Source organism: Artemia sp. Qi Xiang Cuo, chromosome 6 (genome assembly GCF_049724085.1).
Source record: "Artemia sp. Qi Xiang Cuo chromosome 6, ASM4972408v1, whole genome shotgun sequence".
NCBI classification, from domain to species: domain Eukaryota; kingdom Metazoa; phylum Arthropoda; class Branchiopoda; order Anostraca; family Artemiidae; genus Artemia; species Artemia sp. Qi Xiang Cuo.
The window spans coordinates 55,341,814-55,368,717 of NC_142799.1; the positions used below are offsets into that span (position 1 = coordinate 55,341,814).

The following is a 26,904-nucleotide window of genomic DNA, read 5'->3' on the forward strand; positions in this document are numbered from 1 at the left end:
AATTTTGAGATAGCCATTTTGTTCAGCGTAGTTGATTTCCAGATAGAAAATATATTTTTGAGAAGGACACTCCCCCCCAAACCTCGGGACAAGGGCTTTAAGTTATGTCCTAACGGCACATAAGAACGATGTCGGCACAATGTACTATTTATTATTTTTTTTCCTTTAGAGCAGGGCCCTTGCTCTAAACATATGGAAGGGGTCATCGCAGAAACTTCAAAAGGGCTCATTCAATTGGAAATTGAGAGTTCTAGTGCCTTTTTTAATAGTCGAAAGTGATTGGAGGGCAGAAAGCCCCCCCCACCCACGTCCATCATTCCCCCAAACACATCCCATCAAAATTTTGAGATAGCCATTTTGTTCAGCGTAGTAGATTTCCAGATAGAAAATATATTTTTGAGGAGGACACTCCCCCACAGCCCCCAGGTCAAGGGTTTTAAGTTATGCCCTGGGGGCATATTAGGTTTTTAAAGAAGGCGTTGTCATAAAAACTTCAAAAAAGCTCATTCGATTGGAAATTCAAAGGGCTAGTGCCCTTTTTAATAGTCGAAAGTGACTGGAGGACAACTAAGCCCCCCTCCCCTTTCTCCCCACGCTCATCATTCCCCCAAACACATCCAATAAACATTTTTAGATAGCCATTTTGTTCAGCGTAGTTGATTTCCAGATACAAAATATATTTTTGAGGAGAACAATCCCCCACAACCCTCAGGCCAAGGATTATAAGTTATGCCCTGGGGGCATATAAGGTTTTTATTGAAATCTTTGTCGTAGAAACTTATAAAAGGACTCATTCGATTTGAAATTCAAAGGGCTAGTACCCTTTTTAATAGCCAAAAGTGATTTGAGGGCCACTAACCCCCGTCTCACGCCCACCTTTTCCCCAAACAAATCCTATCAGAATTTTTAGATAGCCATTTTATTCAACGTAGTTGAAAGTTTTAGAAATTAGGTCTTTAAGGATGAAAACCCCTCCCCCCGCAGCCCTCAGCGCAAGGGTTGTAAGCTAAGCCTTGGGGGCATATAAAGTTTTTATTGAAAGCGTTGTCGTAGAAACTTCAAAAGGGCTCATTCGATTGGAAATTGAAAGGGCTAGTGCCTTTTTTTATAGTTGAAAGTGATTGAATAGTGACTAACGCCCCTCTCACGCCCACCATTTTCCCAAACAAATCGAATTAAAATTTTGAGATATCCATTTGGCTCAACGTAGTTGATAGTTCGGGAAATTATGTCTTTTAGGATGATAACCCCTTCAGAGCCCTCAGTGCAAGGTTTGTAAGTTATGCTGTGGGGCATATAAAGTTTTTAATGAAAGCGTTGTCGTAGAAACTTCAAAAGGGCTCATTCAATTGGAAATTGAAAGGACTAGTGCCTTTTTTAATAGTTGAAAGTGATTGGATAGCGACTAACGGTCTTTTAATTAGGTCTTTTAAGATGATAACCCCCTGAGAGCCCTCAGTGCAAGGGTTGTAAGTTATGCCCTCGGTGCATATAAGGTTTAAATAGAAAGTTGTTGTATAATTCATAGGCAGCACGATCGCGCTGCTTAAGTAAAGAACGGGGACACTCGAGAAAGGGACAAGAAACTGGGTCTAAGTAAAGAGGAGGACACTCCCCCACAACCCTCAGGGCAAGGGTTTTTAAACTATGCCCGGAGGCAAATAAGAACGATGTTGGCACAATGTAGTATTTTTTAATTTTTTTCTTTGGAGCAGGGTACTTCGTATCGAAGAATTTGTCGTAAAAATTCGAAAAGGGCTCATTCAATTGGAAATTGGAGTGGCTTGTTCCCTTTTTAATAGTCGAACGTGATTGGAAGGCAACTAACACCCCTTCAACGCCCACCATTTCCCGAAACACATCCAATCAAATTTTGAGATAGCCATTTTGTTCAGCGTAGTTGATTTCCAGATACAAATTATGTTTTTGAGGACAGTCCCCCACATCCCTTAGGGCAAGGGTTGTAAGTTATGCCCTGGGGGCATATAAGGTTTTGTATAGAAGGCGTTGTCGTACTTTCGACTATTGAAAAGGGCTAGTGTCCTTTTTAATAGTCGAAAGGGATTAGAGGGCGACTAACGCCCCTCTCATTTTCCCAAACATATCCAATCAAAATCTTGAGATATCCATTTTGTTCAACGTAGTTGAAAGTTCCTGAAATTAGGTCTTTTAGGATGATAACCCCCTCAGAGCCCTCAGTGCAAGGGTTTTAATTTGTGCCCCTGGGGCATATAAAGTTTATATAGAAAGTTGTTATAGAAATTTCACCTCCAAACAACCCCAATAAACAGGTACAGATATTCTCGTTTTTAAATGGTTTTGAAAGCTTTGAAAAATTGATATGAGAGGCTGACCCCCCCCCCCAGACCTTAGGTTAAGGGGGGTTAGTAACTCCCTGGGGGCCGCTGAAGTGTGTATTGAAAGTTTTGTCGTTGACACTTTGAACGGGGTCTTTTTATTGGAAATTGAAAGGGCTAGGATCATTTTTAATAGTTGAAAGTGATTGGAGAGCGACTAACCCCCCACTCACGCCCACCATTTCCCCAAACACATCCAATCGAAATTTGAGATAGCCATGTTGTTTAACGTTGTTGAAAGTTCTAGAAATTCGGTCTTAGAGGATTTTTTTTTTCGTTGAGAAAGGCTCCCGGATGTGGGGCCGAAATGTTCGGAGTATTTTTGTTTAATTAAGTGTTTTTATTCACTGCTTTATAGAAATTAAACCCCGTTTTTCTTGTTTAGTTTTTTGTAAATGGAAAAGCAGTATAGTCTAAGAAATTATTTGTTGTAATTTATGCCCTGGGGGCATAAATTCTATATTATTTCTATATATTTCTATATAAGGTGTTTATAGAAAGCGTTGTCGTTTCCAAATGGGCTCATTCGATTGGAAATTGAAAGGCCTAGCGCCCTTTTTAATAGTCGAAAGTGATTGGAAGGCTTGACATTTTTATAGTAAAGATCGAAGTGGGTATAATGTATTATTTTTTGTTGTTGTTGTTTAGACCAGGGCACTTCGTATCGAAGGAGTTGTCGTGGGAACTTCGAAAAGGGCTCATTTGATTGAAAATAGAAAGGGATGATGCCCTTTTTAATGGTCGAAAGTAATTTGAGGGCAACTAATCTCCCTTCCACTCCCACCCTCCCACGCTAACCCTCCGAATTCTGTTCTTAAAATTTAACCAAATCAAAATAGCATAAGTGTATCCAAGCTATCAAAGAAAGGAAACAGATTTTTTTTGCGAATGTTATCAAGTTTTCCATTTCAGGTCAACCAGAGGAGGTATGAAACTAAATTAAACACTACTATTTGTGTCTAGATTTTTAAAAGGGTGTATGTTGTTAAAAAATTGCTGAAAATTTTTCTCCAGCATACAAATAGCAGGCCAAACTATAAAGTCTTAAAAAAACGACAACATTTAAAGTACTATTTTCTTTTTCCCTGAAAAGACTATGTCAATATAAAACGAACAGAAATTAATTTAAAAAACTTTTTCCACAAAATAAGTTTTTCAAAGAAAAGTAAAGAACACCATTAAACAAAATATGATTTAACACAAATGAATTTGTATTGTCAGTTTAATATACATTTACTGATATTTAGTAATCAAAATGTTAATATTATTTGATTTATTAAAGTTATACTAGTAAAAACATTTATATTTTTTCAATAAAGTGGAAAGTTTGTTCTGGCCTTCGGAAGGCATAGGGGTTTGCGCCCAACTTATGTTAATTTCTGCTCGTTTTGAGTTTGACTTGGTTATTTATTGTAATTGCTGTTCGTTTTGGGATTCATTTATTTATCGATGCTGATTTGTGGTAGTTTCAACCTTGGTAGATTATTTGATTTTATTTTTGCTCATTTTTTTTTTTAATGGAGTTCTTTACTTTCCTTTGAAAAACTGATTTTGTGGAAAAAGTTTTCTAAATTGATATTTTGAAAAGATGTCTATTTTTATAATAGCCACAAAAAATATTTGCGATAATCTGTTCTTTCAAGTTTAACTTGAATATTCATATTCATTTCTGCTCGTTTTAGGATTCATTTATTCATTCACAGCAACTTCTATCCGTTTTAGGTTTCATTTGTTCATTGATAGTAATCTCCATTCGTTTTCAGTGTGACTTATTACGGGACATTGTTAATGCTAGTTTTAGGTTTTAAAATCCCTGCTAAATTTTCTTTTACAATAGTAACTTTTGAAACCGTTTTTTAAATTAACTTCTGTTCGGCTTTAATATTAAGCTAATTGTAGGAAAATTTATATTTTTCATCTATTTTGCTTGACAACTCAATTATGAAACAGCAATTTAAATTCGACATGAAATTTGATAGTAAAATCGAGATTTTAAATCAAGACTTAGCTCCCTTTTCCTAAAATTTTGGACTTGGATCGTTTTCGTACCATGTCAGAACTTATTTCATTTTTGCGTCAAGTCAGTCCATGAAAATGCTGCCAAGTTTCACAGCTTAGATCAGGGTAAAGAAGCAACTTCAGCAGTTAGTTCTTTATAGTAGCTTTTCCTCTCATTTAGATCTATTGATTTGTCTTTTTCAGACCATTGATATACTGTATAAGAAACAATCGGACTTGACTGCCAAAGTGAACTACTGCAGTGGATCCAATCTATGAAAATGCTGGGAGGGGCCTAAAATATTTTATTTTTTCAAAATCCAGGGTGAGGAATTTTGTTTTCTTTTCGTTCTTTCTGACGAAAATACCAAAAAAAGGGGTAATTTTCAATGAAAGCACAAAAAAAGGTATTTTTCGAAATCTAAGGGAGGGGCAGAAAATCTAGGAGGAAATGCCTCCCCACTGAGCTACTGTACTAGCACAAGTAGATTTGTATATTGCAGAAGTGAACTACGCGATTCTACACGTCCAGCTGCTCAAAATCCAAACACATTACACGGCCTACGCCACACACAAAACATTTGGGTAGAACATGGTTTAGTCTGGACTTTCGCATCGTGTAAAAACATACGGACTTGATTTTACAAGAAAGTGCAATTTAGATTTTCATGAACAAGTCCCAACCTTTAAAAATTCTTTGAAGCGATAGACCACACCCCGGCTGCATTTTAGAATGAAGTGGCTTGCCCCCCCCCCCCTTGGCTGCGTAGAACCTTTTTGTACATGGTATTACTCCTTTTGTAATCAGGCTCCTTGATCTCTCATAAGGGACCCTGTGATTGTCTTCTTTTTTTTCTTTTTTTATATGTATTATATTGGATGAAATATTACATATTATAAATATTTTGAGAGAAATGGTGAAAGAGAGAACTATTTTTTCCATTCACAGCAGCTTGTTCATAATTACGCCTGAACTTCTGATCTTTGGGTTTATTGTGTTGAAAGTTTCCACTACGCAATAGATACAATCAACGTTTAATTATAATTTTCTGCCGAATAATACCGACACAATAATAAAACTGATGGTGAGAGAAATCACCCAATAAAGAGCAGTTTTCTATCAATGCCTAAGGCAGTTATTGACTACTTAAAACAATGATAATAAACCACACGTTTCCAATTGTTCATGAAGTAGATTCCTGCCCTACTTTCCGTTTTCGTTTTAACTATGAGAAAATCTTCTGCAATAAAACTTATCGACATTCAAGTATACTGCCACCTAAACCTAAAGCGCATGTCCAAGGAACCGAACGACGTTTGCAAGGAATATTTAATGGTCACATCTACCACGTAATACATTTCTTCCTTCTTTTTGACAAGGGTCTTTTGTGAATTAAAAAAAATTATCTGTAGGGCTTATTGTTAGGTGCTTATAGAGATACATTCGGGAGACGCCTTTTGCACTTACCAATTGACCATATACAAGACCATACCCATGTCCGTTTTAACAAGACACTTCTAAGAGTTCAACGACCGTAGGAGCCTCACTTTCAAGAAAAAACTCGCCGGGTTTTAACATAAACATGTATTATAAACACCGTCTGACACAGTTACACTTCTTGAAAAACTTAATGTACCAGTTCAAGTTCACCCCCCCCTAAAAAAAATAAATAAATAATGATAATAAAGTACAGAGACACCCTTTGAGAGAACGGACAATGAGCCCTGATACATGTCCAGATTTTAAAATATAGATGAAATTATACAAGTCAAATCAACGTAACAGGCTACGAGACCAATACATTGCTAATTAATTCGAACAGAATTGCTATCAAAGTGTAATAAAAAAGAAAAGATAAAAATCCTACCATAAAAGTCATAAGGATGATGTCATAAATTCTCCCAGAGGAAGGTAATCGGTCACGCTACTAAGTCACGACCTTCTGCTGATAACAGTATTTTGCAAAAAATAACTTTTTCAAGATTTGTACAAACATGACTATCTAGTAATGCTGATTTTTAACTCGTTAGTCTTGGACTAATTGAATATACTTAAACATAAAATCGTTTACAAACCTTTGTGGAAAAAATGGACTCAATTGGGTGTCCTCGAATCAAATAACTAGTGAAGTTTATATTATCACTGAGTCGTGGTAGCATGAATTTCTGTTATTCGTTGCATCAACTGTATATAACAATCGTTCCAGGCAATTTTTTTTAATTACTTTACGCGATCTTAAACTTTTAAGTGTTATAAAAGCAATCAGAAATTTAGGATTTTTATAGCACTTTTCGGTAATTGATTACCATCATTGTAGTGCTGTCCGCTGAGCTGAGTAGAGTATGGTAGATTGTTACCGTATTTTGGTAGATTGTTACCGTATTTCCAAACAGTTAATATTATCGAGTATTATCGAAATCAGAAATCAGAAAAGGAGGACACAGGAGCCACCGCAAAAAAATCCCAGATACTCAATGGCATTTTTTAATGACTCCAATTTAGCATTCAACTGTTCCTGGCAAGTTTTTATCCTGGAATCTAAGAACGTCATAGCTTCCCGGAAGGTAGTTACCCTTCCTAGATTTCAGTTTTAGATTAACACTAGACACTACTAGATGGTGATCTTTACTTTTAGTATCAAAAATAACACTTCTATATACCCTAGTGTCTTGTATCGATCCAGCCAGTCTTCGGTTTACAAAAACATAACCAATAAGGTTAGGTATCTTACCATCGTGTGAATACCATCTTAACATATTGGGCCATTTTATGACTAAATTTTATAACCGTTTTTGAATCTTTTTCTAGATTCACTGGATTTGTACATTTTCTGACCAACGCACCATTTTTACGATTTTCGGACTGACAATTATAAAGTCGGATGCGCTTATCAAAAAGGATGACTCCAGTTTTTGTGTATCGTCTGTTAATTTTTCAATAGGGTCCCTATTAATTTTTCTTTCGCATTGCACGAGTTGGTTTCACTGGAAATTAAGTTTCTTCTTCTTTTTGTTGATTTATTTTTTGTTCTTCCCTTTTTGGTCAGAATGGGTGGGTATTTTCGTTTTTGGTAGGTAGGTATGGGTATGTATGGTGAACATAGAAAAACCCGTTGTATTTCCATCTTCCACTTTAGAATCTTCATCATTAAGGAATAAATCCTTTGAAAAAATTGACGTTTCTAATGTGACTTTTTTATAACTAATTTTTCTTTTCGTATGAGTTTGAAATGGCTTCATAACTAAAACTGACCCATACTGACCTTTCTTCTTCTTATTTGGATTAATATGGAGACACTTTCGCATAATAAATATATTTTACCATTTTCGCCTAGGCACAAGTGTCAGAGTGTTGGTAAGGACGATTGGTATAGAGGAAGCCTTATACAAAAACTATGTCTGTACAATGGAGTGGTGTGTAGGGTGTGTGTGGACTGGTGTGTAACTCCTTTGTATATTTATTGGAAATATTCTCAAACATGTTTAATTTTCAGAGTTAAACTTCTTGTATCTTACTCGCAGACAACTTTTCCCTCTTTGGTATGAATTTTGTACGTTTTTAACAAAGGGAAAAATTTCCTCCATCCCTCCAGTCTTCAACCATAGTTAAAATTAAATCCCTCTTTTTTTCTTCCGTTTTTCTTCTCCACTGCTTGCGGGGCACTGAAACAACATAGAAAGCTATATAAGGGCTTACTTGAAAGGAAGTCGCTATATCTAATACCTTTGTAATAAAAAAAATATTTAAAACATAATGCAGTTTTTACATGAAACTACACCTTCATATACAAGATGATATAACACGTGTATCTTTTGACAAGAGATGATATAACACACGTATATCTTGAAAATTGCTTTTCCCGGGTATGATGTATTATTTGAGTGATTCAGCTGCTTGATTCCCTTTGTTTTATTCTTTATTTGAATTAAATAAATAAAAAAAAAGGAGTAACATTATAACTTAAAATGAACAGAAACTATTCCGTATACGAGGGGGGCTGTCCCTTCCTCAAGTCGCGTCAATCAGAGGTATTTTCAAAGAGCTTTAAGATTTTAGCGTAAAGAGCGAGGGCTGAGGAGGAGGAAGCCCCCCTAAAAAACAGAATAATATCAATTCGTTCGTTTTCAGTTTTGATATTGCTCCTTACTTTCAGTTGTTTAAACTTGTTTTTGTTTTTTATAATTTAATCAAACAGTTCGTGGTAACGAACTGTAAGTAAGGAGCCACCCGGCTCAATGGTAACCAAAACTCTAGAAAACGGGTTTTTGATACCAATAGATACATAAAAAAAATCAGATTTCAATGCTGATTTCAAATACATAACTTTCATCAAGTTTATTCCTACCCATCAAAGTTACGCGCCTGAGAAAATTTGGCTGATTTTCAAAAAAAGGGGAAAAGACCCCCTAAAAGTTATAGAACCTTGATGAAAATCCTACCATCATATTCCGCGTATCAGAGAACCCTGCTGTAGAGGTTTCAAGCTTCTATCTACAAAAATGAGGAATTTTGCATTTTTTACCAGAAGAAAGATCACGGATGCAATGTTTTTTTCAGGGGTGATCGTATCGACCCAGTGGTCCTAGAATATCGTGGGAGGACTCATTGGATCAGAAATTAAAAGTTATAGTGGCGTTTTTAAGTGACCAAAAAAAATGGAGGACAACTAGGCCCCCTCCCACGCTCATGTTTTTCCCAAAGTCACCTGATCAATATTTTGAGATAGCCATTTTTTCAGCATGGTTGAAAATATGATAAATATGTCCTTTAGGATGACTTAATCCCCCGAAGTCCCCGGGGGGGGGCTGAAAGTTATGAACTTTACCCAATATTAACATATAGTGTTGGTTATTAGGAAGTATACAGACGTTTTCAGGGGGCATTTTTTCTGGTAGTAGGGGGATGGGTGGGTAGGGGGTTATGTGGGAGGATCTCTCCATGAAGGAAGTTTTTATGGGGAAAGGGACATTGCTATGAAGGGGGCGCCGGATTTCACAGCATTATTAAAAAAAAAGATCAGAAATTAAATATAAAAAAAACAAGTTTTCCATCTGAAAATAAGGAGTAACATCAAAACTTAAAACGAACAGAAAATATTACGTGTATGATAGGGTTCACCCCCTAGTCAATAACTCGCTCTTTAAGCCAAAGATTTTTTAGTACTTTCATAAGAGGTATTTATTCTAAATAACGGCCTTTGCGATTAAGGGGTCATTTTTCAAGAATTGGAACAAAATTCGAACTTTAGCTTAAAGAGCGAGGTATTGACTAGAAGGCGAGACCCCTAATATACGTATTAAAAATATATGAATATAGAAGTTCGTTACGTAAGTTAATTCGTAAGTTACGTATTATTACTAATATATTACTAATAAAAACGTTCGTAAATAAAATTAAACAAGTTTCGAGAAAGCCAAATAACCAAATAAAAGTAAAATTAATATACAAATTTTGTTTTAATTATTCATGTACGGTGAGCCAAAATCAAAACCTGCATCAATTCAAAAACGTTCAAAAATTAAATAAAAAAAAACAAGTTTTTTTTAACTGAAAGTAAGGAACGACGATAAAACTTAAAACGAACAGAAATTATTCTGTATATGAAAGGGGCTGTCCCCTCCTCAACGCCTCGCTCTTTACGCTAAAGTTTGACTTTCTCACAACTCTTATTTTTTAAACAATAAAAAACTTTAGCGTAAAGAGCGAAGCGTTGAGGAGGGTACAGCCCCTTTCATATACGGAATAATTTATTTTCGTTTTAAGTTTTAACGCCGTTCCTTACTTTCAGTTAAAAAAACTTGTTTTTTTTTATATTTAATATATACTTAGAAACCAGTGTATAATAGTCACGTTTATGTACTACACGTATAGAATAAATTTCATAAGGGAAGCTTCAATAGCATTAGGCAGGTCATTGACAAAAATATTCAAAATGTTTATATATATATATATATATATATATATATATATATATATATATATATATATATATATATATATATATATATATATATATATATATATATATATATATATATATATATATATATATATATATATATATATATATATATATATATATATATATATATATATATATATATATATATATAATATATATATATATATATATATATATATATATATATATATATATATATATATATATATATATATATATATATATATATATATATATATATATATATATATATAAAAAAAAAAAAAAATATATTATATATATATATATATTATATATATATATATATATAAATATATATATATATATATATATATATATATATATATATATATATATATATATATATATATATATATATATATATATATATATATATATATGTATATGTATATGTATAATCCCCCTTAAAATTTAAGGTTGCCAGATAATTTTCTTCTCAAAACAAAGGGGCTGATACAAATAAATGCTGGAATATTTATTATTGTGCTTGATTCATGCTAGATATGCTTGATTTTTGTGTATCTTTTGGTTTCTCATGAATTCCAACTCATTTAAATTCAAAAATAGGCGAATTCTGTAGATATTACACACACGAAAAAACATTCGGCTTTTCTTTGCAGGACCAAGCAAAAATGAATTGACTTGCCATCGCCACCCAGGATACCCAGGACACGTTACCAGAATAAAGTATTTAACTAAAACGTTATTTATGACGTCATTCATCATCTTGTATACGAAAATGCAGTCTTTAAAAAAAAAATATATATTAGGTTTAATTTTAAATAATATGTAGTGTTAAATAAAAAAGCGCTTAGATGTAGCAATTTCCTTTAAAATAAGCCCTTAAACAGCTCTCTATGATTTTTCAATGTTCCACTAGCAGCGGAGGGACAAAACAGAAAAAAGATGCTTCCCATACAGAAAAAAGCGATTTTCCTTGCTGTTCAAACCAAGGGACTGTAACCTTCCTGTATAATGTTTACGGGCAATTTGAACGGCGTTTTTTTTTTCGATCCAACACTTCTTTTAGGAGTTTCAGACTTTTTTTTTGGTTGCTATGGGCCGGGTTTGTCTTTTACTAGATTGCAGCTACCGCTGCAACCAGATAACTAGTTGCAGCGACCGCATAAGCTTAGCGCCACTTCCCCCTCCTTACTTCTATTTTCAAACATTCGCTCTTACTCCAGATATGCTTGCATGATAACTAAACAACTAAAGCTCCACAGCAGGAAGGAAATTGTTGTTGATAGATAAGATATAAAAAAAAAAGATAATCTCATCTGCATTCATAATTTTTTTTTAGATTTTTTAGAATCTTCGATGACCTATCTCTTAAGAGAAGTGAAAAGACTAGAATTTTTATGAATTTCGAGAATAGAAGATGGCTCTGAAGAAAATGGTGCTAAACGTGAAGGTAGAACTCTCCAATTAAACTAAAGTTGCAACACCAATTTTATTACAAATGCAAATCAATCACCAAATAAAACTTTCATTAGGTTTAGTGCGGGTAAAATAGTTTCATGATGTAGGTAAAAAATAAATAAATTGGTCACTGCTCCCAGCTTCAGTTCTCAAAGCTATCTTCAGAAGCATTTGTGAAAGATTGAAATCTCAGCTTATTTACCTCAACACATTATGAAATCCAACACATGACCAATGAAGTGTACAAAAAAGGTTATTCACAATTCTTTTAATTTTTGTCTACTTTTTTCCTATTTCCTGTCGATGTTTTTCTCAAAGTTCGAACTTTAACTGCAGATGTAATTATATGTTAACATAAAACCAAATAGTTACATAAAACTAAAATACATATTTACATAAACATATATATTTTTATAAAAAAGGGAGGGTGAGAGAGAGGAGCAAAGAGATAATGATGGAGGAAGAGATGAGGGGAAGAAAAAATGTTTAAAGAAGCTAGGCCCAAAGAGGGAGTAAATTTGCATTTTTCAAAAGCAGAGAACACTAACCTTAGAAGACTGACTCTGAGCTCTTTTATGTCTAGGGACGAAGCGACTCAACGGGTCTCCAATACCCAGTCCAGATTTACTATCAGAGCCGAAGTCAACCGTAAAAGCTAACGGAGGTACAGATTTTGAGCTCTCTTCCAGAAAAGGCTGCTCTTCCTCGGCTTGTGCTTCAATTTCCTTTTCAGCAAGGTCTGGCGAATTTCCTGACGTTAGTTTTTCATCATCTGTAACTGGAACTTCGTCATAAGCTCCAGAGCTTTCTTGCCCTAAAATACCACCTCAAATAAATACTTATTTGCGCAATTAACAATTAAGTGATCTGGCAGACTGAACTCACACTTAACCCTAGTTCTACTACCCAGTACATTCCATGTTGGCGTGGAGCGTCGGACAAAGTCTTCTTTTATGCATCCGACTGTTTATATATTCCCTCTTTGACATTTATAACATGTCGATAAAAATCGCATAGCATGCAATATAACAAATAAACAAGAAAAGGAATGAAAGACAGTAATGCTACACTGAACTTTTGATAAATATGAACATGCAACAGACTGGATCCAGTGGGGTCAATTCACTAAAAAGCAGGAAGGGGAGGGGGGATATATCTTTCATCTAAGGTGGGGGGGGGGGCACGTTCGCTGTTTTTTTTTTCAATTTTTCTATGGAAATATCATAAAAGACATTATGGTAATATAAAAAAGGCATTATTCAATGAAAGTATCCCAAAAAAAATATTTTACAAAAATAAAGTAGGAGGGGGGTATTCAAGGGGGCAAACAATCCCCTTGTCCCACTATTTATGCTCCTGATTGGATCACTAATAGATTATAAAGAATACCTGAATATTTATAATTTTTGATAACTTTATGTCCTCAAAAAGACGAGTAAAGTAAAAGCCTACTACTATTTAATTATCTAAAAAAGTGATAAACTTACAGATAGTTTCTCGAACTCAGGAAAAAAACTTTTTACATTCAACCAAATTGACAGCACAATCGTTTTGACAGTGACAAACACCAATATTCAGACATTAGAGGAGCATGGCTCCTCTAATCTTAACATTAAACATTAGATGTTTACGCCTTAGCTGTTGAGGATTTGATGGACTTAATCGTTCCGTAAAGATGTGAACGATTTGGGGAGTACGCGCTAGGAGAGAGAAGATGTAATATTTCTCAGAGACAGTCTAGCAGAAAATATCTAGCGGTAGTAGGAGTAATAATAGCTGTGTCTCTTTTAAGACCCTTATTTATTCCAAGCTTTAACTTAAATGAGGATTAAGAAAACTGCTGTTTTTCTTGTCAGCGAATAGGAGATTGGTACCAGAACCCAAAGGCGTACTGTTGGCACAGTCATGGGCGCCCATATGGGGAGTCAGGGGCCCCCCCCCCGGTTGCCCGGGTGGCCCCGGCTTGGCCCCGGGTGCAGACATTTTAGAGGCACAAAATTTCAAATAAATATTGGAACGGTTGTAATCATTTTGTAATTTTCGAAATTTCTGTTTTTTATTCAAATAAAGAATATGGCGCAGTTGGCAGTAGGCAAAGTATAAGCAAATTGAATCCGAAATTTTCATTTTCCCATATCTTCATTACCACTCCTTTAAAATAAAACTAAGTAGACTGAATATAAGTAATTTAAATTTTTGTGATATTTTGTGTTCAAATTTAGTTAATAAATGATTTTTTTGTTTAATTTGGCCTGAATACTTTTGGGAGACAAAGGAGGGGGGGGGCTAATCAAGATTTTGCCCCGGGAGCAAGAGAGCAGAACCGCCACTGTCGTGGCAAGAGAAATACTCAGAATTTGGCTATGACTTTTGTAATCACAATAAAAAAAAGTTTATGAGCAACATAGAATCCATGGGATATAAAACACTTATCTCTTGCAATCTCGCTTATGCAAAATAACACAAGACATCAATTTTTCACAGAAATGTCACTATTATATAAAAAAAATTGTAATTACTTGCAACGGTGTTAGTCTTTAATTGTTACTGGCCACATACCAAGTAATTAGTTTCATTCATTTCAATCTTTTTTTTTTTTTTTACTCAAAATGATTTGCAAGGATGTGTCTATAAAACTGCTCGATCATGCAAAGATAATCAACAATTAAATAAGAATTTAATGACTGTACCCTAGGTTACTGACTTTTTCTTTTGGCAGGCATCTTAAATCAAGTACGTCGTTTTTCATAATTTGAACCATAGGTTTTTATGGTTGAAGAGATTTTAAAATCAAAAAATTGTTGTGGCGCGTATTTAGCAAATCGGAAGATATTTGGAAGAACTCAAGCGGAACTATTTCTTTAAACACGGTGTTGGTCAAGAACCAATGATGTCACCATAATTGATATTTGAGTTCTTTTTTTTCCTTTTCCCCAGGACACGGAAAACATGCTATCCAAATTTTTTTATTATTTAAATTTGTATAATGGCTACCTGAGATTCTAAATTGGCAACGGGAGCAGAAAGCTTTTTAACGGGTCAAACGGTTGAGTTATTCCTCTTTTTTTTAACGAGTTAAAAAGTGACAATCACCAGGCTTTTAGTCATGAGCGTAGCTCCAGCCTTTTTATCGGGGGGAGGGGGCAAGAATGGTCCACACCCAGAGAGTAAAGAGGCATGGGCTATATAATAATTTTTTCTCTCCAAATTATGGGGGGGCAACTGCCCCCCCCCCCCCACGATGCCACTGCTTGTAGTACTACAGCCTGGGTTCTCGTTGGAGGTTAGCTTGTCCGAATGATAGGACAGGCTTTAATATGCTTTATGTGACACCAAGATACGATATATTCGATGTGAGCTTTATTCTCTGCTAATTATAAAAAAAAGGTTTTCTTCTGAAAGTAAAGAGCGAAGTTGAAACTTAAATTGAAAAAAAATTATTTCTTCACATTTATTTAAAATATATCTGCAATATTGGTACAATTAAACTGATTCGTATTATTTCCCTAAATTTTTTGAATTCTGAAAAACTACCGCTTTACTGAAAACTGAGCTTACTTGAAGTTTTGAGAAAATTAAAAATGTATACTAAATTTACTGATTTCGTGGCCGGTGAAAGACTATTCCAGAGCCTTATTAGTCAGTCTTTTAGTTTCCACAGAGTTCATATTTTCGGCTCCTAATTGTGTTATCTTGCGTCAGTCTTGTGTTTTCAGTAAAGCGCTAGTTTTCCAGAATTCTACAAATTTAGCTATTGCAGTTTTTCTGCTGCATCATTGTGAAAAATTTGGAGCTTCTCAGAAGAAAGTATACTTTCGTTATTTTTGCTTCTTGGGCCTCAACCTTTTACGAGATTTAAAATCATTTGAAAAAAGTACATAAAAAAAACACGATGAAAGCAAAAGAATCAATATTTGATAATTGCAAGCTATAACTTCAGGCCTTAGGTCACGAGGCAGAGAATGACGTTCAAACAAGATAAAGCTTTCTAATCTTTGCGCTATCGAGTCAGTTCAAATTTTTACCCTAACGGAGTCTACGGGTGTACGGGTAAGGAGATGAATGCGAACGCTCAAGGTAAAAGCATTGTCGAGGGGTATCAGGCTCTTCTTGAAATCCCTATGGATTTCTTTTTGTAATAAACTTTGGCTATAAAGATTACCCGAAATAATATTTGGTATTTCTGAATCAGCTTCAAATGGCAATTTTTTCATGAGACATTTTATTTTTCAAAACGCGTTTTTAAACTACCGGTTACTATGAAATGTAGTTTGCTCTTTACTAGGTTGCTAAAGGGGCTGACAAGGGTAGCACTAAAAAGGAGGGATTATAAACCTCTGGCTATCGATGTTTGACCATGTAGATACCCTATGGGGTACCCTTTTCATGCTTTCCAGCATTTCTGCTGAGAATATTGCACCAAAAATGTTTTTTCTGGTGGCATAGCCTATGTGACTTTATGAAGGAGTTATTGAGACAAATTTAAAAAGAACAAATAAATATGAGCAAGACCTTTAGTAAAAGTCATTAAACGTCTCTCGATAATGCTACAGTAGAATGCTACTTCTGCTAGTCAGTCCACAATTCATAAAATTTACTAGGGAGATGGGATGGAGAGTATACAAGAAGGAGGATTGTAAAACTCAAGTTAGAGGTTTTCGAACATGGAGATTGTGGCAGTACTTCTTTCATACTTACTAACATTGCCACTCGAGATATGGCACCAACAAGTGTCATTTTTGGCGCCATATGGCACTTTATGATGGCACTTATCAAGAAAAATTTATAAGAACCACGCAATTCTGATAGCCATCTTTAAGTTAGACCTAAAACATCTCTCTTTGACGTTGCAGTAGCCTGCTAGTTCTGTTAGTCAGTAGACGATTTATGAAAAATATCAGGTGGACTGGGGGAGGGGGATATATAGAAGAGAGGGGGTTGAAACCCTAAGGATAGGGGGCATTCGACCATAGAGATTATAATAGTACCCTTTCCATTCCTCCCAGCCTTTTCGTTCCGGAAGTGGCACCCAGAGTGCACTTGTTGGTGCCAAGTTGCACTTTTTGAAAGCGTTATAAAGTTTATAAAAAGCGATTAGATATAAAAATTAGCTTCCAAATGAACCCTCAAACAGCTCTCTGTGATTTTCCAGTACCCCGCCCAACCCTCCAATCCGAGAAATGGCAGTCAGATTGCATTTTCAGGGTACCATATGGTACTTTATGATGACATTATCAAGTCAAATCAATAAAAAGCGATTAGAAATGAAAATTTGCTTTGAAATGAGTCTTTCTACGAGGTTCCAGTGCCCCTTCCAACCTTTCCATTCCAGAAATGAAACCCAAAGTGCACTCTTAGGGTGGCATATGGGACTTTATGATGACGTTTTCAAATCCAATTTATAAAAAAGCAGTTATATATATAAATTAGCTTTCAAACGAAACCTTAAACAGTCTTTATGACGTTCCAGTGCCCTGCTAGCAACGAAGAAAAAAAAAGAAAAAAAGAGGACACATAAGTGCTACTCATGCAATAAAGTGATTTCCTTGTTGTTCAAGGTGGAGGACTGTAAATTTCCTACACAGGGCTTTGGTATACTTCTCGTTTTTGGTCTCATCTTCTTTTCGATATGTTTCGAGTTCTTTTGCCATATTTGATTTGGAAAAACACACAAAAAAAAGGAAAATTTACTTTTAAAACAACATTTTACTATTAAGATTAGTCGATATAATAATTAACATTCCTAAATCAGCTTAAAATGGCAATTTCTTCTCACTACATATTTTTAAACGCATTTCAAACTTCTGCTTATGGGCCGAGGTTCTATGTTAACAAAAGGTTCCTGATGCAAGTAATTCTCTGTACAATTGGCGTGTTCCCGATCCTCACAAGAAATTATGCGCTACATTTCCTTTTCTCTTTTATGTCCGTCGTCCAGCAGCCACTTCGGCTAGTTAGGAAAAAAACTGCCACATCACCCAGGTCGTGTTTGATGAAATGGAACAGGACCTAAATTTCCTATTGTTGCACCTAAGTTACACTTGGTGCAACTATTGCCTGAATTTCATATTTACAGAAGCATATCTCTAAAGTATACGAAAGAAAAATAGACACACCAAAGCAAATCTTTTCTTATTGAGAGAATAGCGTTTACTTCTTTCACTTATTCCGAGGGGACGCCCTTTTTCAGCCACCCAGTGCACATTTAAGAGCTCTACGCGTGCCGCCAAGCCCCGCAATGCGCCACAACGCCTGGCAATTTCGCCAATCTTGGCACAAGACACCTGGTGTGCGTGATTTCTAAAATTCAGCACAACCATCAATTTACTAGCACACCAACAAAATAGTATGAGTGCATAAATGCTTGCAAAAAAACTAGCCTATAGTAGATTAAAAAGATGGGTTCTCTTGCTTTATCAGCTCTTCATCTTTTCTTTTTGTTTATACAAATACCCCTCCCCCTCTGAAGTGAACAGATTTGAACGATTCTCCCACATTTCCCATCATGTGTCGCATAACTTATAGACCGTTTTGGGGTACTGACGATCTTGCCTCCCCAACATGTTTCTGCGTAAGCGCCTACATAGTGCGGCATGTGACTCCCATTTCTTTTAGTATGTCTACACAAAAAAAGATGAAGAAAAAATAATTCAATTTACCCCCGCTTGGTTAATGATCAGTGCAGAGTGTTGGTGTGTTATGAAGTCAGGATCAAAGGAAGGGACGTAGAGCAGGATGCAGGTACAAATGCAGAGTCGGTGACACCTAGGCGTGTGAACTTACTACATACGATACGCGACCCACTAAGAATTGAATATTCAAATGGTTTCAAATCAGTTTGACCCGGGAGAATGATTTAACACTAGTCATATGGGTAACTAAAAAAGGTATATTCAATTACACTATTCTTCACTATTTAACGACTCGAAAAATTCCGCATACAAAACATCCACTTCGGAAAACCGCTAAAACTGAATCCACAAACAACTTATTAACACAAAACTTTAAATCTACACCCAAATTTTCGGCTTGACTAAATAAAACATATACTAGTTACTACTTTCACGTCGAATCTAACAAAGAGACTGTTTAAAAAAAGGAATTGTCTTGGAACACCTGCTTTAAAACTCACCTGCACTTAATGAGTCTTGCAGCATAACTGCTTAACAGGTCCAGCCAGAAGCAATTATTTTTACTGCTACAAGCTCAAATGTATATCAAGATTTCGCTAAGTGAAATAACAGTGGTTTCACACTGAAATAGCATCTTTTCTTGCAAAAAAAAACAACAACATGAAATTCCTTTTTTTAATTTGACCCCCCCCAGCCCCCACACTCAGCCATGAAAAAATCACAAGTCTCCCACCTAAGGATCAGACCTTCAAGCATCTTTTCAGGCACTCTTAAGTGTTCGTGCGTCGAACTTTTAAAAAAAGGGAGGGATAGGGTTCTAGAAAGGGTCATTCAAAAATTGAGTTTAGTAAGACGTTTATAAATTATGTTTTTTAGAACAAAAATCCAGATTTTGGCGCATTTTCATGCGTTTTTTCACAATTATTCTGAAAGGGGGGGGGATCTTACGACCAGCCTCAAAGGCAAATTGTTCCTATTAACCCTGGATAAATGCTATTTTGCAGCACCTCTATGATCTTTTTTGCGCTTGAGCACCCTCGTAGCTCCCGATAGCATCGGATCAGCACTCCAAGTGGTATGTAACACACATGATCCCAGGATTAGCGCTTCAAATTATACAATTTGCCAGCCTTCACAGATATATTTTAGTAGACGGGGAGGAAAGGCTGCACCCTGACAAAACCGGACTCCTGCAGTAAATTCGAAAATGTAAGATTGGAGGTATGTGTTGGATCCGTCGTCCTTTAAACGAGTGCAAAAAGGGTCGAAGCTGCGGAACGAGTGGGTGCGAAAATTTACCGAGTCTAAGACACTATTTCTGGTATATACAATGCACTCAGTTCACTTTGATTTAGGACAGCCATGCTGTAATTTCGACCAAAGGATATCACAAGCAGAGCATTCACACTTTTAGCTAAACGGTTTGGAGTCTGTAAAGGGGTCTGTACACGGGACGTAGAGCACTGCTGGCCAAAAGAGCTCGGAGACAGAGCATACGCGCAATCGACGAAAGAGGGGTGGGAATCGAGCATATGTGATGTGGGGCCTAGCTTTAGACCCTTTAGTCACAGAGATTGAAAATCCGGAAAATCGGGTTTGAATGTATCTATAGAGCGTCTGCTTTTTAAATCTAACTACATAATTAGGGCCTTTGCCCCAGAGAATACAAATATCATGTCCCTCCAGGGCACTTTTCAAAATCCTTCTTCTGTTCGCATTAAAACAGCTATCTTGAAACTTCAATTTGACACCATGTTGGGCGGCAGAGATCCGGGGGAGGGGAGGTGCAACGGAAGGGGGAGGCTCAAAATGGTGCCAGGTTGTGCTACGATCAATTTTTATAATTAAAATAGGCATTAGAACAAAGACACGATCAAATGAGCCCACTTCCAAGTTTCTAAGATCATTCATTTCCTAGGATTAGGTAAGGAAAAGAAAAATAAACAAAAACACGGGCAACACATGGCTCTTTACTAGGTTAACCCTATTGCATTGACAATGATTATTCAATGTTTCCATTTACAAGTAAAACTCATATTTTGAACGTGATAATCTGAAAAAAAATTATCAAAATGTTCTTTAAAAACGTGCCCAAGGACAAGCCACGTCATGACATTCAGAATGAATGAAAATTCTGACTATTATCTGATGACCATATTTAGATATAATAAAAAACAACTCGTTAAGTCTTGATGACCAAGACAAATATCCTTAAGTGTTCCTATGAATCACTTTGTTAGTCTTTTAAACTGACTTAATTATAGCTCAATTATAAACACCCAGTGATAAACTCTACTATTTCATCTCACAAGATAATTTCCATGGGAAAACTGGAAAGACATTACAATTTTTGTCTTGAGTGAGAAGACATCATAGGAAAGGAACTAGTGCATATAACAATTTTCAGTTGCAGAGCCCTTAATCAAGAACCACGCTGTAAAAAAAAAAAAAAAAAAACTAAAAATCACTTTTTTCACTGCAATTATATAAATACGCTACAAGAATTTGGTTACCATGCTGAAATCCAGCCCAATAGATATGAGAATCAAGGAACTAAATTACTTTACTGCATATACAGGGGCGTCGTTAAGGGGAGAGGGGGGGGACTAATCCTCCTCCAATAATTCGAAAAAAAATATTATATAACCCGTGCACCTTACTCTCCAGATATATATATATATATATATATATATATATATATATATATATATATATATATATATATATATATATATATATATATATATATATATATATATATATATATATATATATATATATATATATATATATATATATATATATATATATATATATATATATATATATATATATATATATATATATATATATATATATATATATATATACTTCAGTTTAGATGTTAAATTTACGCGTCATAAATAAAACGGTACTGGTGCATTATACGGACACTTCTATACTGTCATATACTGCCAAAGAAGTCAAGTTTGGTTAATGCTAATGAAATAAAATAAAAAAGGGTGAATATATAATAGTTTATAAACAAATTTGGGCTATATATTTGCACACTAGGAGAGGTGGGGGGTAAAGCATAGCTTATATTAAATAAGTAACCTAACCAAAGCAGAGACAGATACCCGGTTATAATGCTTTATGAACAAAATTATAAGAATTACATAAATGGCAAATCCCAAATTGTAATTTTAACATTTACATTAGACATTCTCACAATTCCACTCTAACAACTGTTTTAGTACCGGGTATCTGTAGCATCACCCATTTCACATTTTATTTACAGTATATAAAAGTGTCCGTTTAATGCACTAGTACCCATAAAACTATGGACACAAAATAAAATGTGCCCATCATACATGTTAGCTCGGCACTCAAACCATTCTTGGTAATCGATGATAACGTGCGATCTTATAGACATTCTAAAAAACGGAAATTTGATAACAATTCGTATATCAACAAATTTTCTTTTTAATACTGATTAAGAATACGTAAATTTCCTTAAATTTAAAGATAGTACTCAAAAGTTAGTAGCATAAGAAATTTGTACAATTTACGAAAGGGAGGGAGGGAGAAAAGGCCCAAAAAGGGAGTGAACACAACCCTGGTTAATTCCTGATTTGATGCAAAACCAGCTCCTAACATCATTTCCTACCTTAACCGCAGCAGTGTTAATCTCGTACATAGGACTAATGACTTTAATGTATTTGTGTGGTATACAATACAAGGATAAGACCTTCGCTGAAGATTTTCTATCAGCTGAATCAAGCGCTTGCTCATTATATACAAAACTGAGGACTAAAGGTGTTTGATGACTCAGGCACTTCTCAATTGTCAATCTATGAGTGAAAATTTGGTCGACAAATCCCCTACCTTCCTAAAACCAAACTGTTCTTCTATTAAAGCTTTGTTTACAGCATCTAAGTCTAAAAAATATCACCATACTAAGTAATTTAATACCTACAGAAACCAAGCTAATGCCTCTATAATTACCACACTCACTCTTATAACCTTTCTTATACAGGGGTTTAATTAGGGTTTTCCTAAGGTCGCTAGGTACTACCCCTTTTTCAAAAATCATATTACCTTCCTCAACTACTTTCGAGATAGACAAAAGTTTCTCATTTAGAATTTTACCTTAAACAAAATATTTCAAATAATAATAGAAGAACAAAGATAAAACTGAAAACAAACACAAATTTTTCCATATGAGAAGGAGTTCTGCCTCTTGAAGTTGGCTTGGTCCAACCAGAATCTGTAGCCAAATGGCACCACAGCATTCAGTGGTGACGATTCTATAAAATATAGGGAGGGGGCATGATTTGTTCGACTTTCAACAATGAAAATACAAAAAAAGTTTGCTTTCCAAAATCTAGTCCCCCCTCCGTTGGCGTCACGGTCGGTACTAATTGCAGTAATATCTAGGCTCTATCCAAAAGCTAGCTGACTGTTGGTTTGTATTATTTTTTTTTTGTATTTTTGTCTCATCAAGGGTTGATTCATAATACTAAATTATGTCAACCTGAAAGTAACCAAACAAAATCAACAAATTTCGGAAGCAGAATAGGGCTACATCCAGGTACCAGGAGGGGAGGGGTGGGATCCAGATAAACTGGAAGCGACTCAGAAAATCCAATAAAATATAAATTTTCTGAATGTAAGGAAGTAGGAATTTCGTTATTATAGTCATTTGTTTAGAATCAAACAGTTCGTGATAACGAACTGTAAGGAGCGATGCGGCTCATTAGTAACCAAAACTGTAAGAAACAGAGCCTTGATAATAATAGATGTATCAAAAGAATCGAATTTTGATGCTTATTCAAAATATATACAATTCATGAAGTTTAATGTTCCACGTCAAAAGTTATGAGCCTGAGAAAATTAACCTAATTTTTGAAAAATGGGGGAAACCCCCCTAAGGAATCAACTGATCTTAATGAAAATCACACCATGAGATTCAAAATATCAGAGAACCATACTGTAGAGGTTTCAAGCTCCTAGATGCAAAAATGTGGAATTTTGAATTTTTTTGCCAGAAGCAAGATCACGGATGTGTTGTTTTTTTTTCCAAGGGTGATCCTACCGAACCAGTGATCATAGAAGCTCGGGAAAGGGTTCATTCTATCGAAAATCAAAAGTTCTAGTGCCTTTTTTAAGTGACCGAAACTATTGGAGGGCAGCTACCCCACTCCTACCCCCTTTTTTTACCCAACGTTGTCCAAACAAAATTTTGAGATAGCTATTTTCTTCGGCATGGTCGATTGATCCAATAACTATGTCTTTGAGGATGACTTGACCCCCCCCACATCCCTCGGGGAAGGACTGCAAGTTATGAATGTTGCCCATGGCTTGGTAAAATCCTACTTTAGCTTCTTTACAAAAGTTTTGGCTATCTTGGAAAGGGGTTAGGTTAGAAAAATGAAACTTTCAAGGATGGGTCTGCTGGCTAAAGTATGTCCCAAGAAGGTATTTTGAAGTACCTACCTCCACTCCTTCTTCCTCTAGAGGGTCCTGACGTTTGATGACCTTTAAAAATATGGGTGCTATAAAAGTGAAACCTTGCAAAATAGATCTTGTGCTTAAATGAAGTACAACATAATTTTTTTCAGCTTCACAACTTTGCTCAATCCCAATTTATAAGGTTTTAAAGATATGCAAATACATTTCCAAAATTTTGAAAAAAAGATCGATATTGGCTTAAAGTTCTACTCAAATAACAGGAATCACATTTTCAGAACTAAGGCCAGAGAAAAATAAACTAATAACTGAAAATTAAGGTAAAATGTTGTCCGGTCAAAATTTCAATGGTACAGACCTGTCATGTAGGCAGACTTCAGGACCCTCTGGAGGGAGAAGGAGTGGAGTTAAATACTTTAAAATACCTTCTCGGGACATACTTTGGTCCGTAGACCCATACCTGAAAGTTTCATTTTCCTAACCTAACCCATTTCCAAGATAGCCAAAAGTAGCTAAAGTAGAATTTTACCCATTGCTTAAATATACTATTGGCTATTGGGAAGCATAAAAGATATTTTCGGGAGGAGGGGATTGTTTTACAAAGAAGTAAGCGCGCGAAAAGTGAAGTTTCTTTAATGCTAATGAAATAAAACAAAATAGGATGAAAATATAATAGTTCAGAAACAAATTTGGGCTATATATTTGCACATTAGGGGGGGGGGGGGTAAAGCATAGCATATATAAACTACGTGACCTAACCTAACATGGGTACCCCCCCCCCCTAAACCCCAAAAAACAATCGTTTAAATATTGTAAATTCCATGAGAAACAACGTTTTGCAATCCATTCAGGTCTTGCAAATAGCCGTTTGACGGCTTTTGTCGGGTGACTGTAGCATTTCCCGTTTGACATTCCACATACAGTATATAGCGGTGCCCGCATAATGCATAAGTACCTTATTACGTATATGAGGGGGGTGCCCCCTCCTCAGTAGCTCGTTCTTTACGCCAAAATTGTTTTTGGATTGGTAAAAAGCTGATTATTCTAATAAAAGGGTCATTGTGTATCAGGAGTCATTCTCAAATAATTGGAACAAAAAGTCAAACTTTAGCGTAAAGAGGGAGGTACTGAGGAGGGGGCAACCCCTCATATACGTAATAATTTCTGTTCGCTTTAAGTTTTAACGTTGATCCATACTTTCAGTTGAAAAAACATGTTTTTTTTTAAATCTTTTTTTCACTGTCACTTATCTCCCTGACACACGTTCCTGATTAGGAAAGACCGGATACTTTTACCAAGAGACTGTTTTACTCACGAAATATTGATCGTATTCCGTCCAAAAATCTTCTTCTCATTTGAAAGGGCTCTGTTATTCTTCTTAAGATTCAGATATAGCACAATCAACAGCCAAAAACTAAGTAAAACCAAACCCATGTACTTGTAATAAGCAGAACATTATCAGCGGCTGGTGCCAATTTCAGAAATAATTTCAGTCAAAATGCCTTTCACGACTACCCGACAATATACTTCATCAGAGTCGAGGGTCGCATTTAACTGAAGTTTTTTTTTGTGCTAAAGAAAGAAAAGAACCTATTGATTGTGGGTAGAAAGTGAAACTTCTTTTTTGACCAATGATCAACAATTATTTCACTTACGGACAGTAAGCAATTAAAGCATTTCCTATTTGATATGGTTTCACTAAACAATTATAGGCAGTAAATACTGAAGTCAGTAGCCGTAATGTCAAATATTAATTGTTACAAAAAAACCCTTGAAGTTACAAAAAAACCCTTATGTAGTAGTTACAAAAAACCCTTGACAAGAAACATAAAAAGTTCAAGTAATCGAATCTACGGCTTTGAAAAATAACATTTTTTTGCACGATTCTAGGGGGGAGGGGTGCACTTGGTAACTTTGTCTACCCCTTAGGCAGGGAGGCATGACCACAAGATTTGGATGCAAAAGCAAATAAAGGAGCATAAATCAAGGTAAGGCACAGTGGTGACAGGTCTGAACTAAAAATCTGGGTGCTTGTATGATATAGCACCAACCTAATATTCTTCCTCAACGTAGAACCTGTTTCTCTGACTAATCCTAATGAAATATACCCAAGTATAATAAAAATATAATACTTTAGAAACAAATCTGGCCTACATATTCGCACATTAAGGGGGGTAAAGTACAGCGGGTCTGCATGCCTAATGTGTTAGGTACACTTATTCTGCATATTATGAAGTAAGAATTGTTTTTTAACTTTCCACTGTCCAAATACTTTACCCCACCCCCTAATGTCAAATATACAGCCCAAATTATATATTCCCATCTATTCTGTCACTTCTCTTTGTATTGTCTCACGCTAAGCTGGAAGAAACTAACGAAAAAAAAAATGGTTCTACAATGCTTTAATGGATGAAAAACTTGAGTGATCGGTGCTATATCATACAAGTACCAAAATCTGTATTTATTGACCAGGCATTTGTGTAGCCCGAGGAAGCAAAGCTTTTTTCCAGATGAGGCTAGTGCATGTTACATTGATTTAAATCCTATTCTAGTGTACCCAAAGGGGAATTTTGATTATGTGGAATTCATTCAAGCTTCTATATGGGACCTAAGCCCCCAGAGGAGCGGTTCGAGGGGGGGAGTAGCCCCCTTTAAATTTCAAGGAAATTTTACCATCCAAATGTTGCCAAAATGGAGAATACTCTTTGGCGGTAACCACACAGCTTCCCACCGTACAATGGTACCCCCACAGCTTCTGACCCACACAATTGTCCCACCTTACAAATTTGAATTTACAAGCAAAAATCCATTAAATTTACTGGTTAAAAAACCAGGAGTTGGTCTTAGGCTGCTGAGAAAAGGCTGCTTGGCTTGGCTTTGAAAACGACTGTTCATGAGGAATATGGCGGCTAGTTCGGTTGGTATTATAGCTTAGACCAGTGATACCGATGGGGGAGGGGGGGGCAATTGTCCCCTATATTGAATGTTTCGTATCTTCATTTAAAAAAAAAGAAGCAATAGAAAACAATCCTTGTCATAATACATTTTCGTCGATTAGTG

At 35.5% G+C, this 26,904-nt stretch overlaps 1 protein-coding gene across 7 annotated transcripts in view; it reads right to left on the reverse strand.

Moving 5' to 3' along the window:
• The window catches only part of LOC148951400 (uncharacterized), a 218,272-nt gene that overhangs the window by 125,885 nt on the left and 65,483 nt on the right, over positions 1-26,904 (reverse strand). For 6 of the 7 annotated variants that reach the window (XM_089090845.1, XM_089090846.1, XM_089090844.1 and 3 more), the window contains one exon: positions 12,310-12,575. In XM_089090845.1, coding sequence (XP_088946971.1) covers positions 12,310-12,575 — 266 coding nt within the window. Of the gene's footprint in view, positions 1-12,309; positions 12,576-25,159; positions 25,356-26,904 lie in introns of those variants that run through there. The other variant, XM_089090851.1, reaches the window with a different exon arrangement.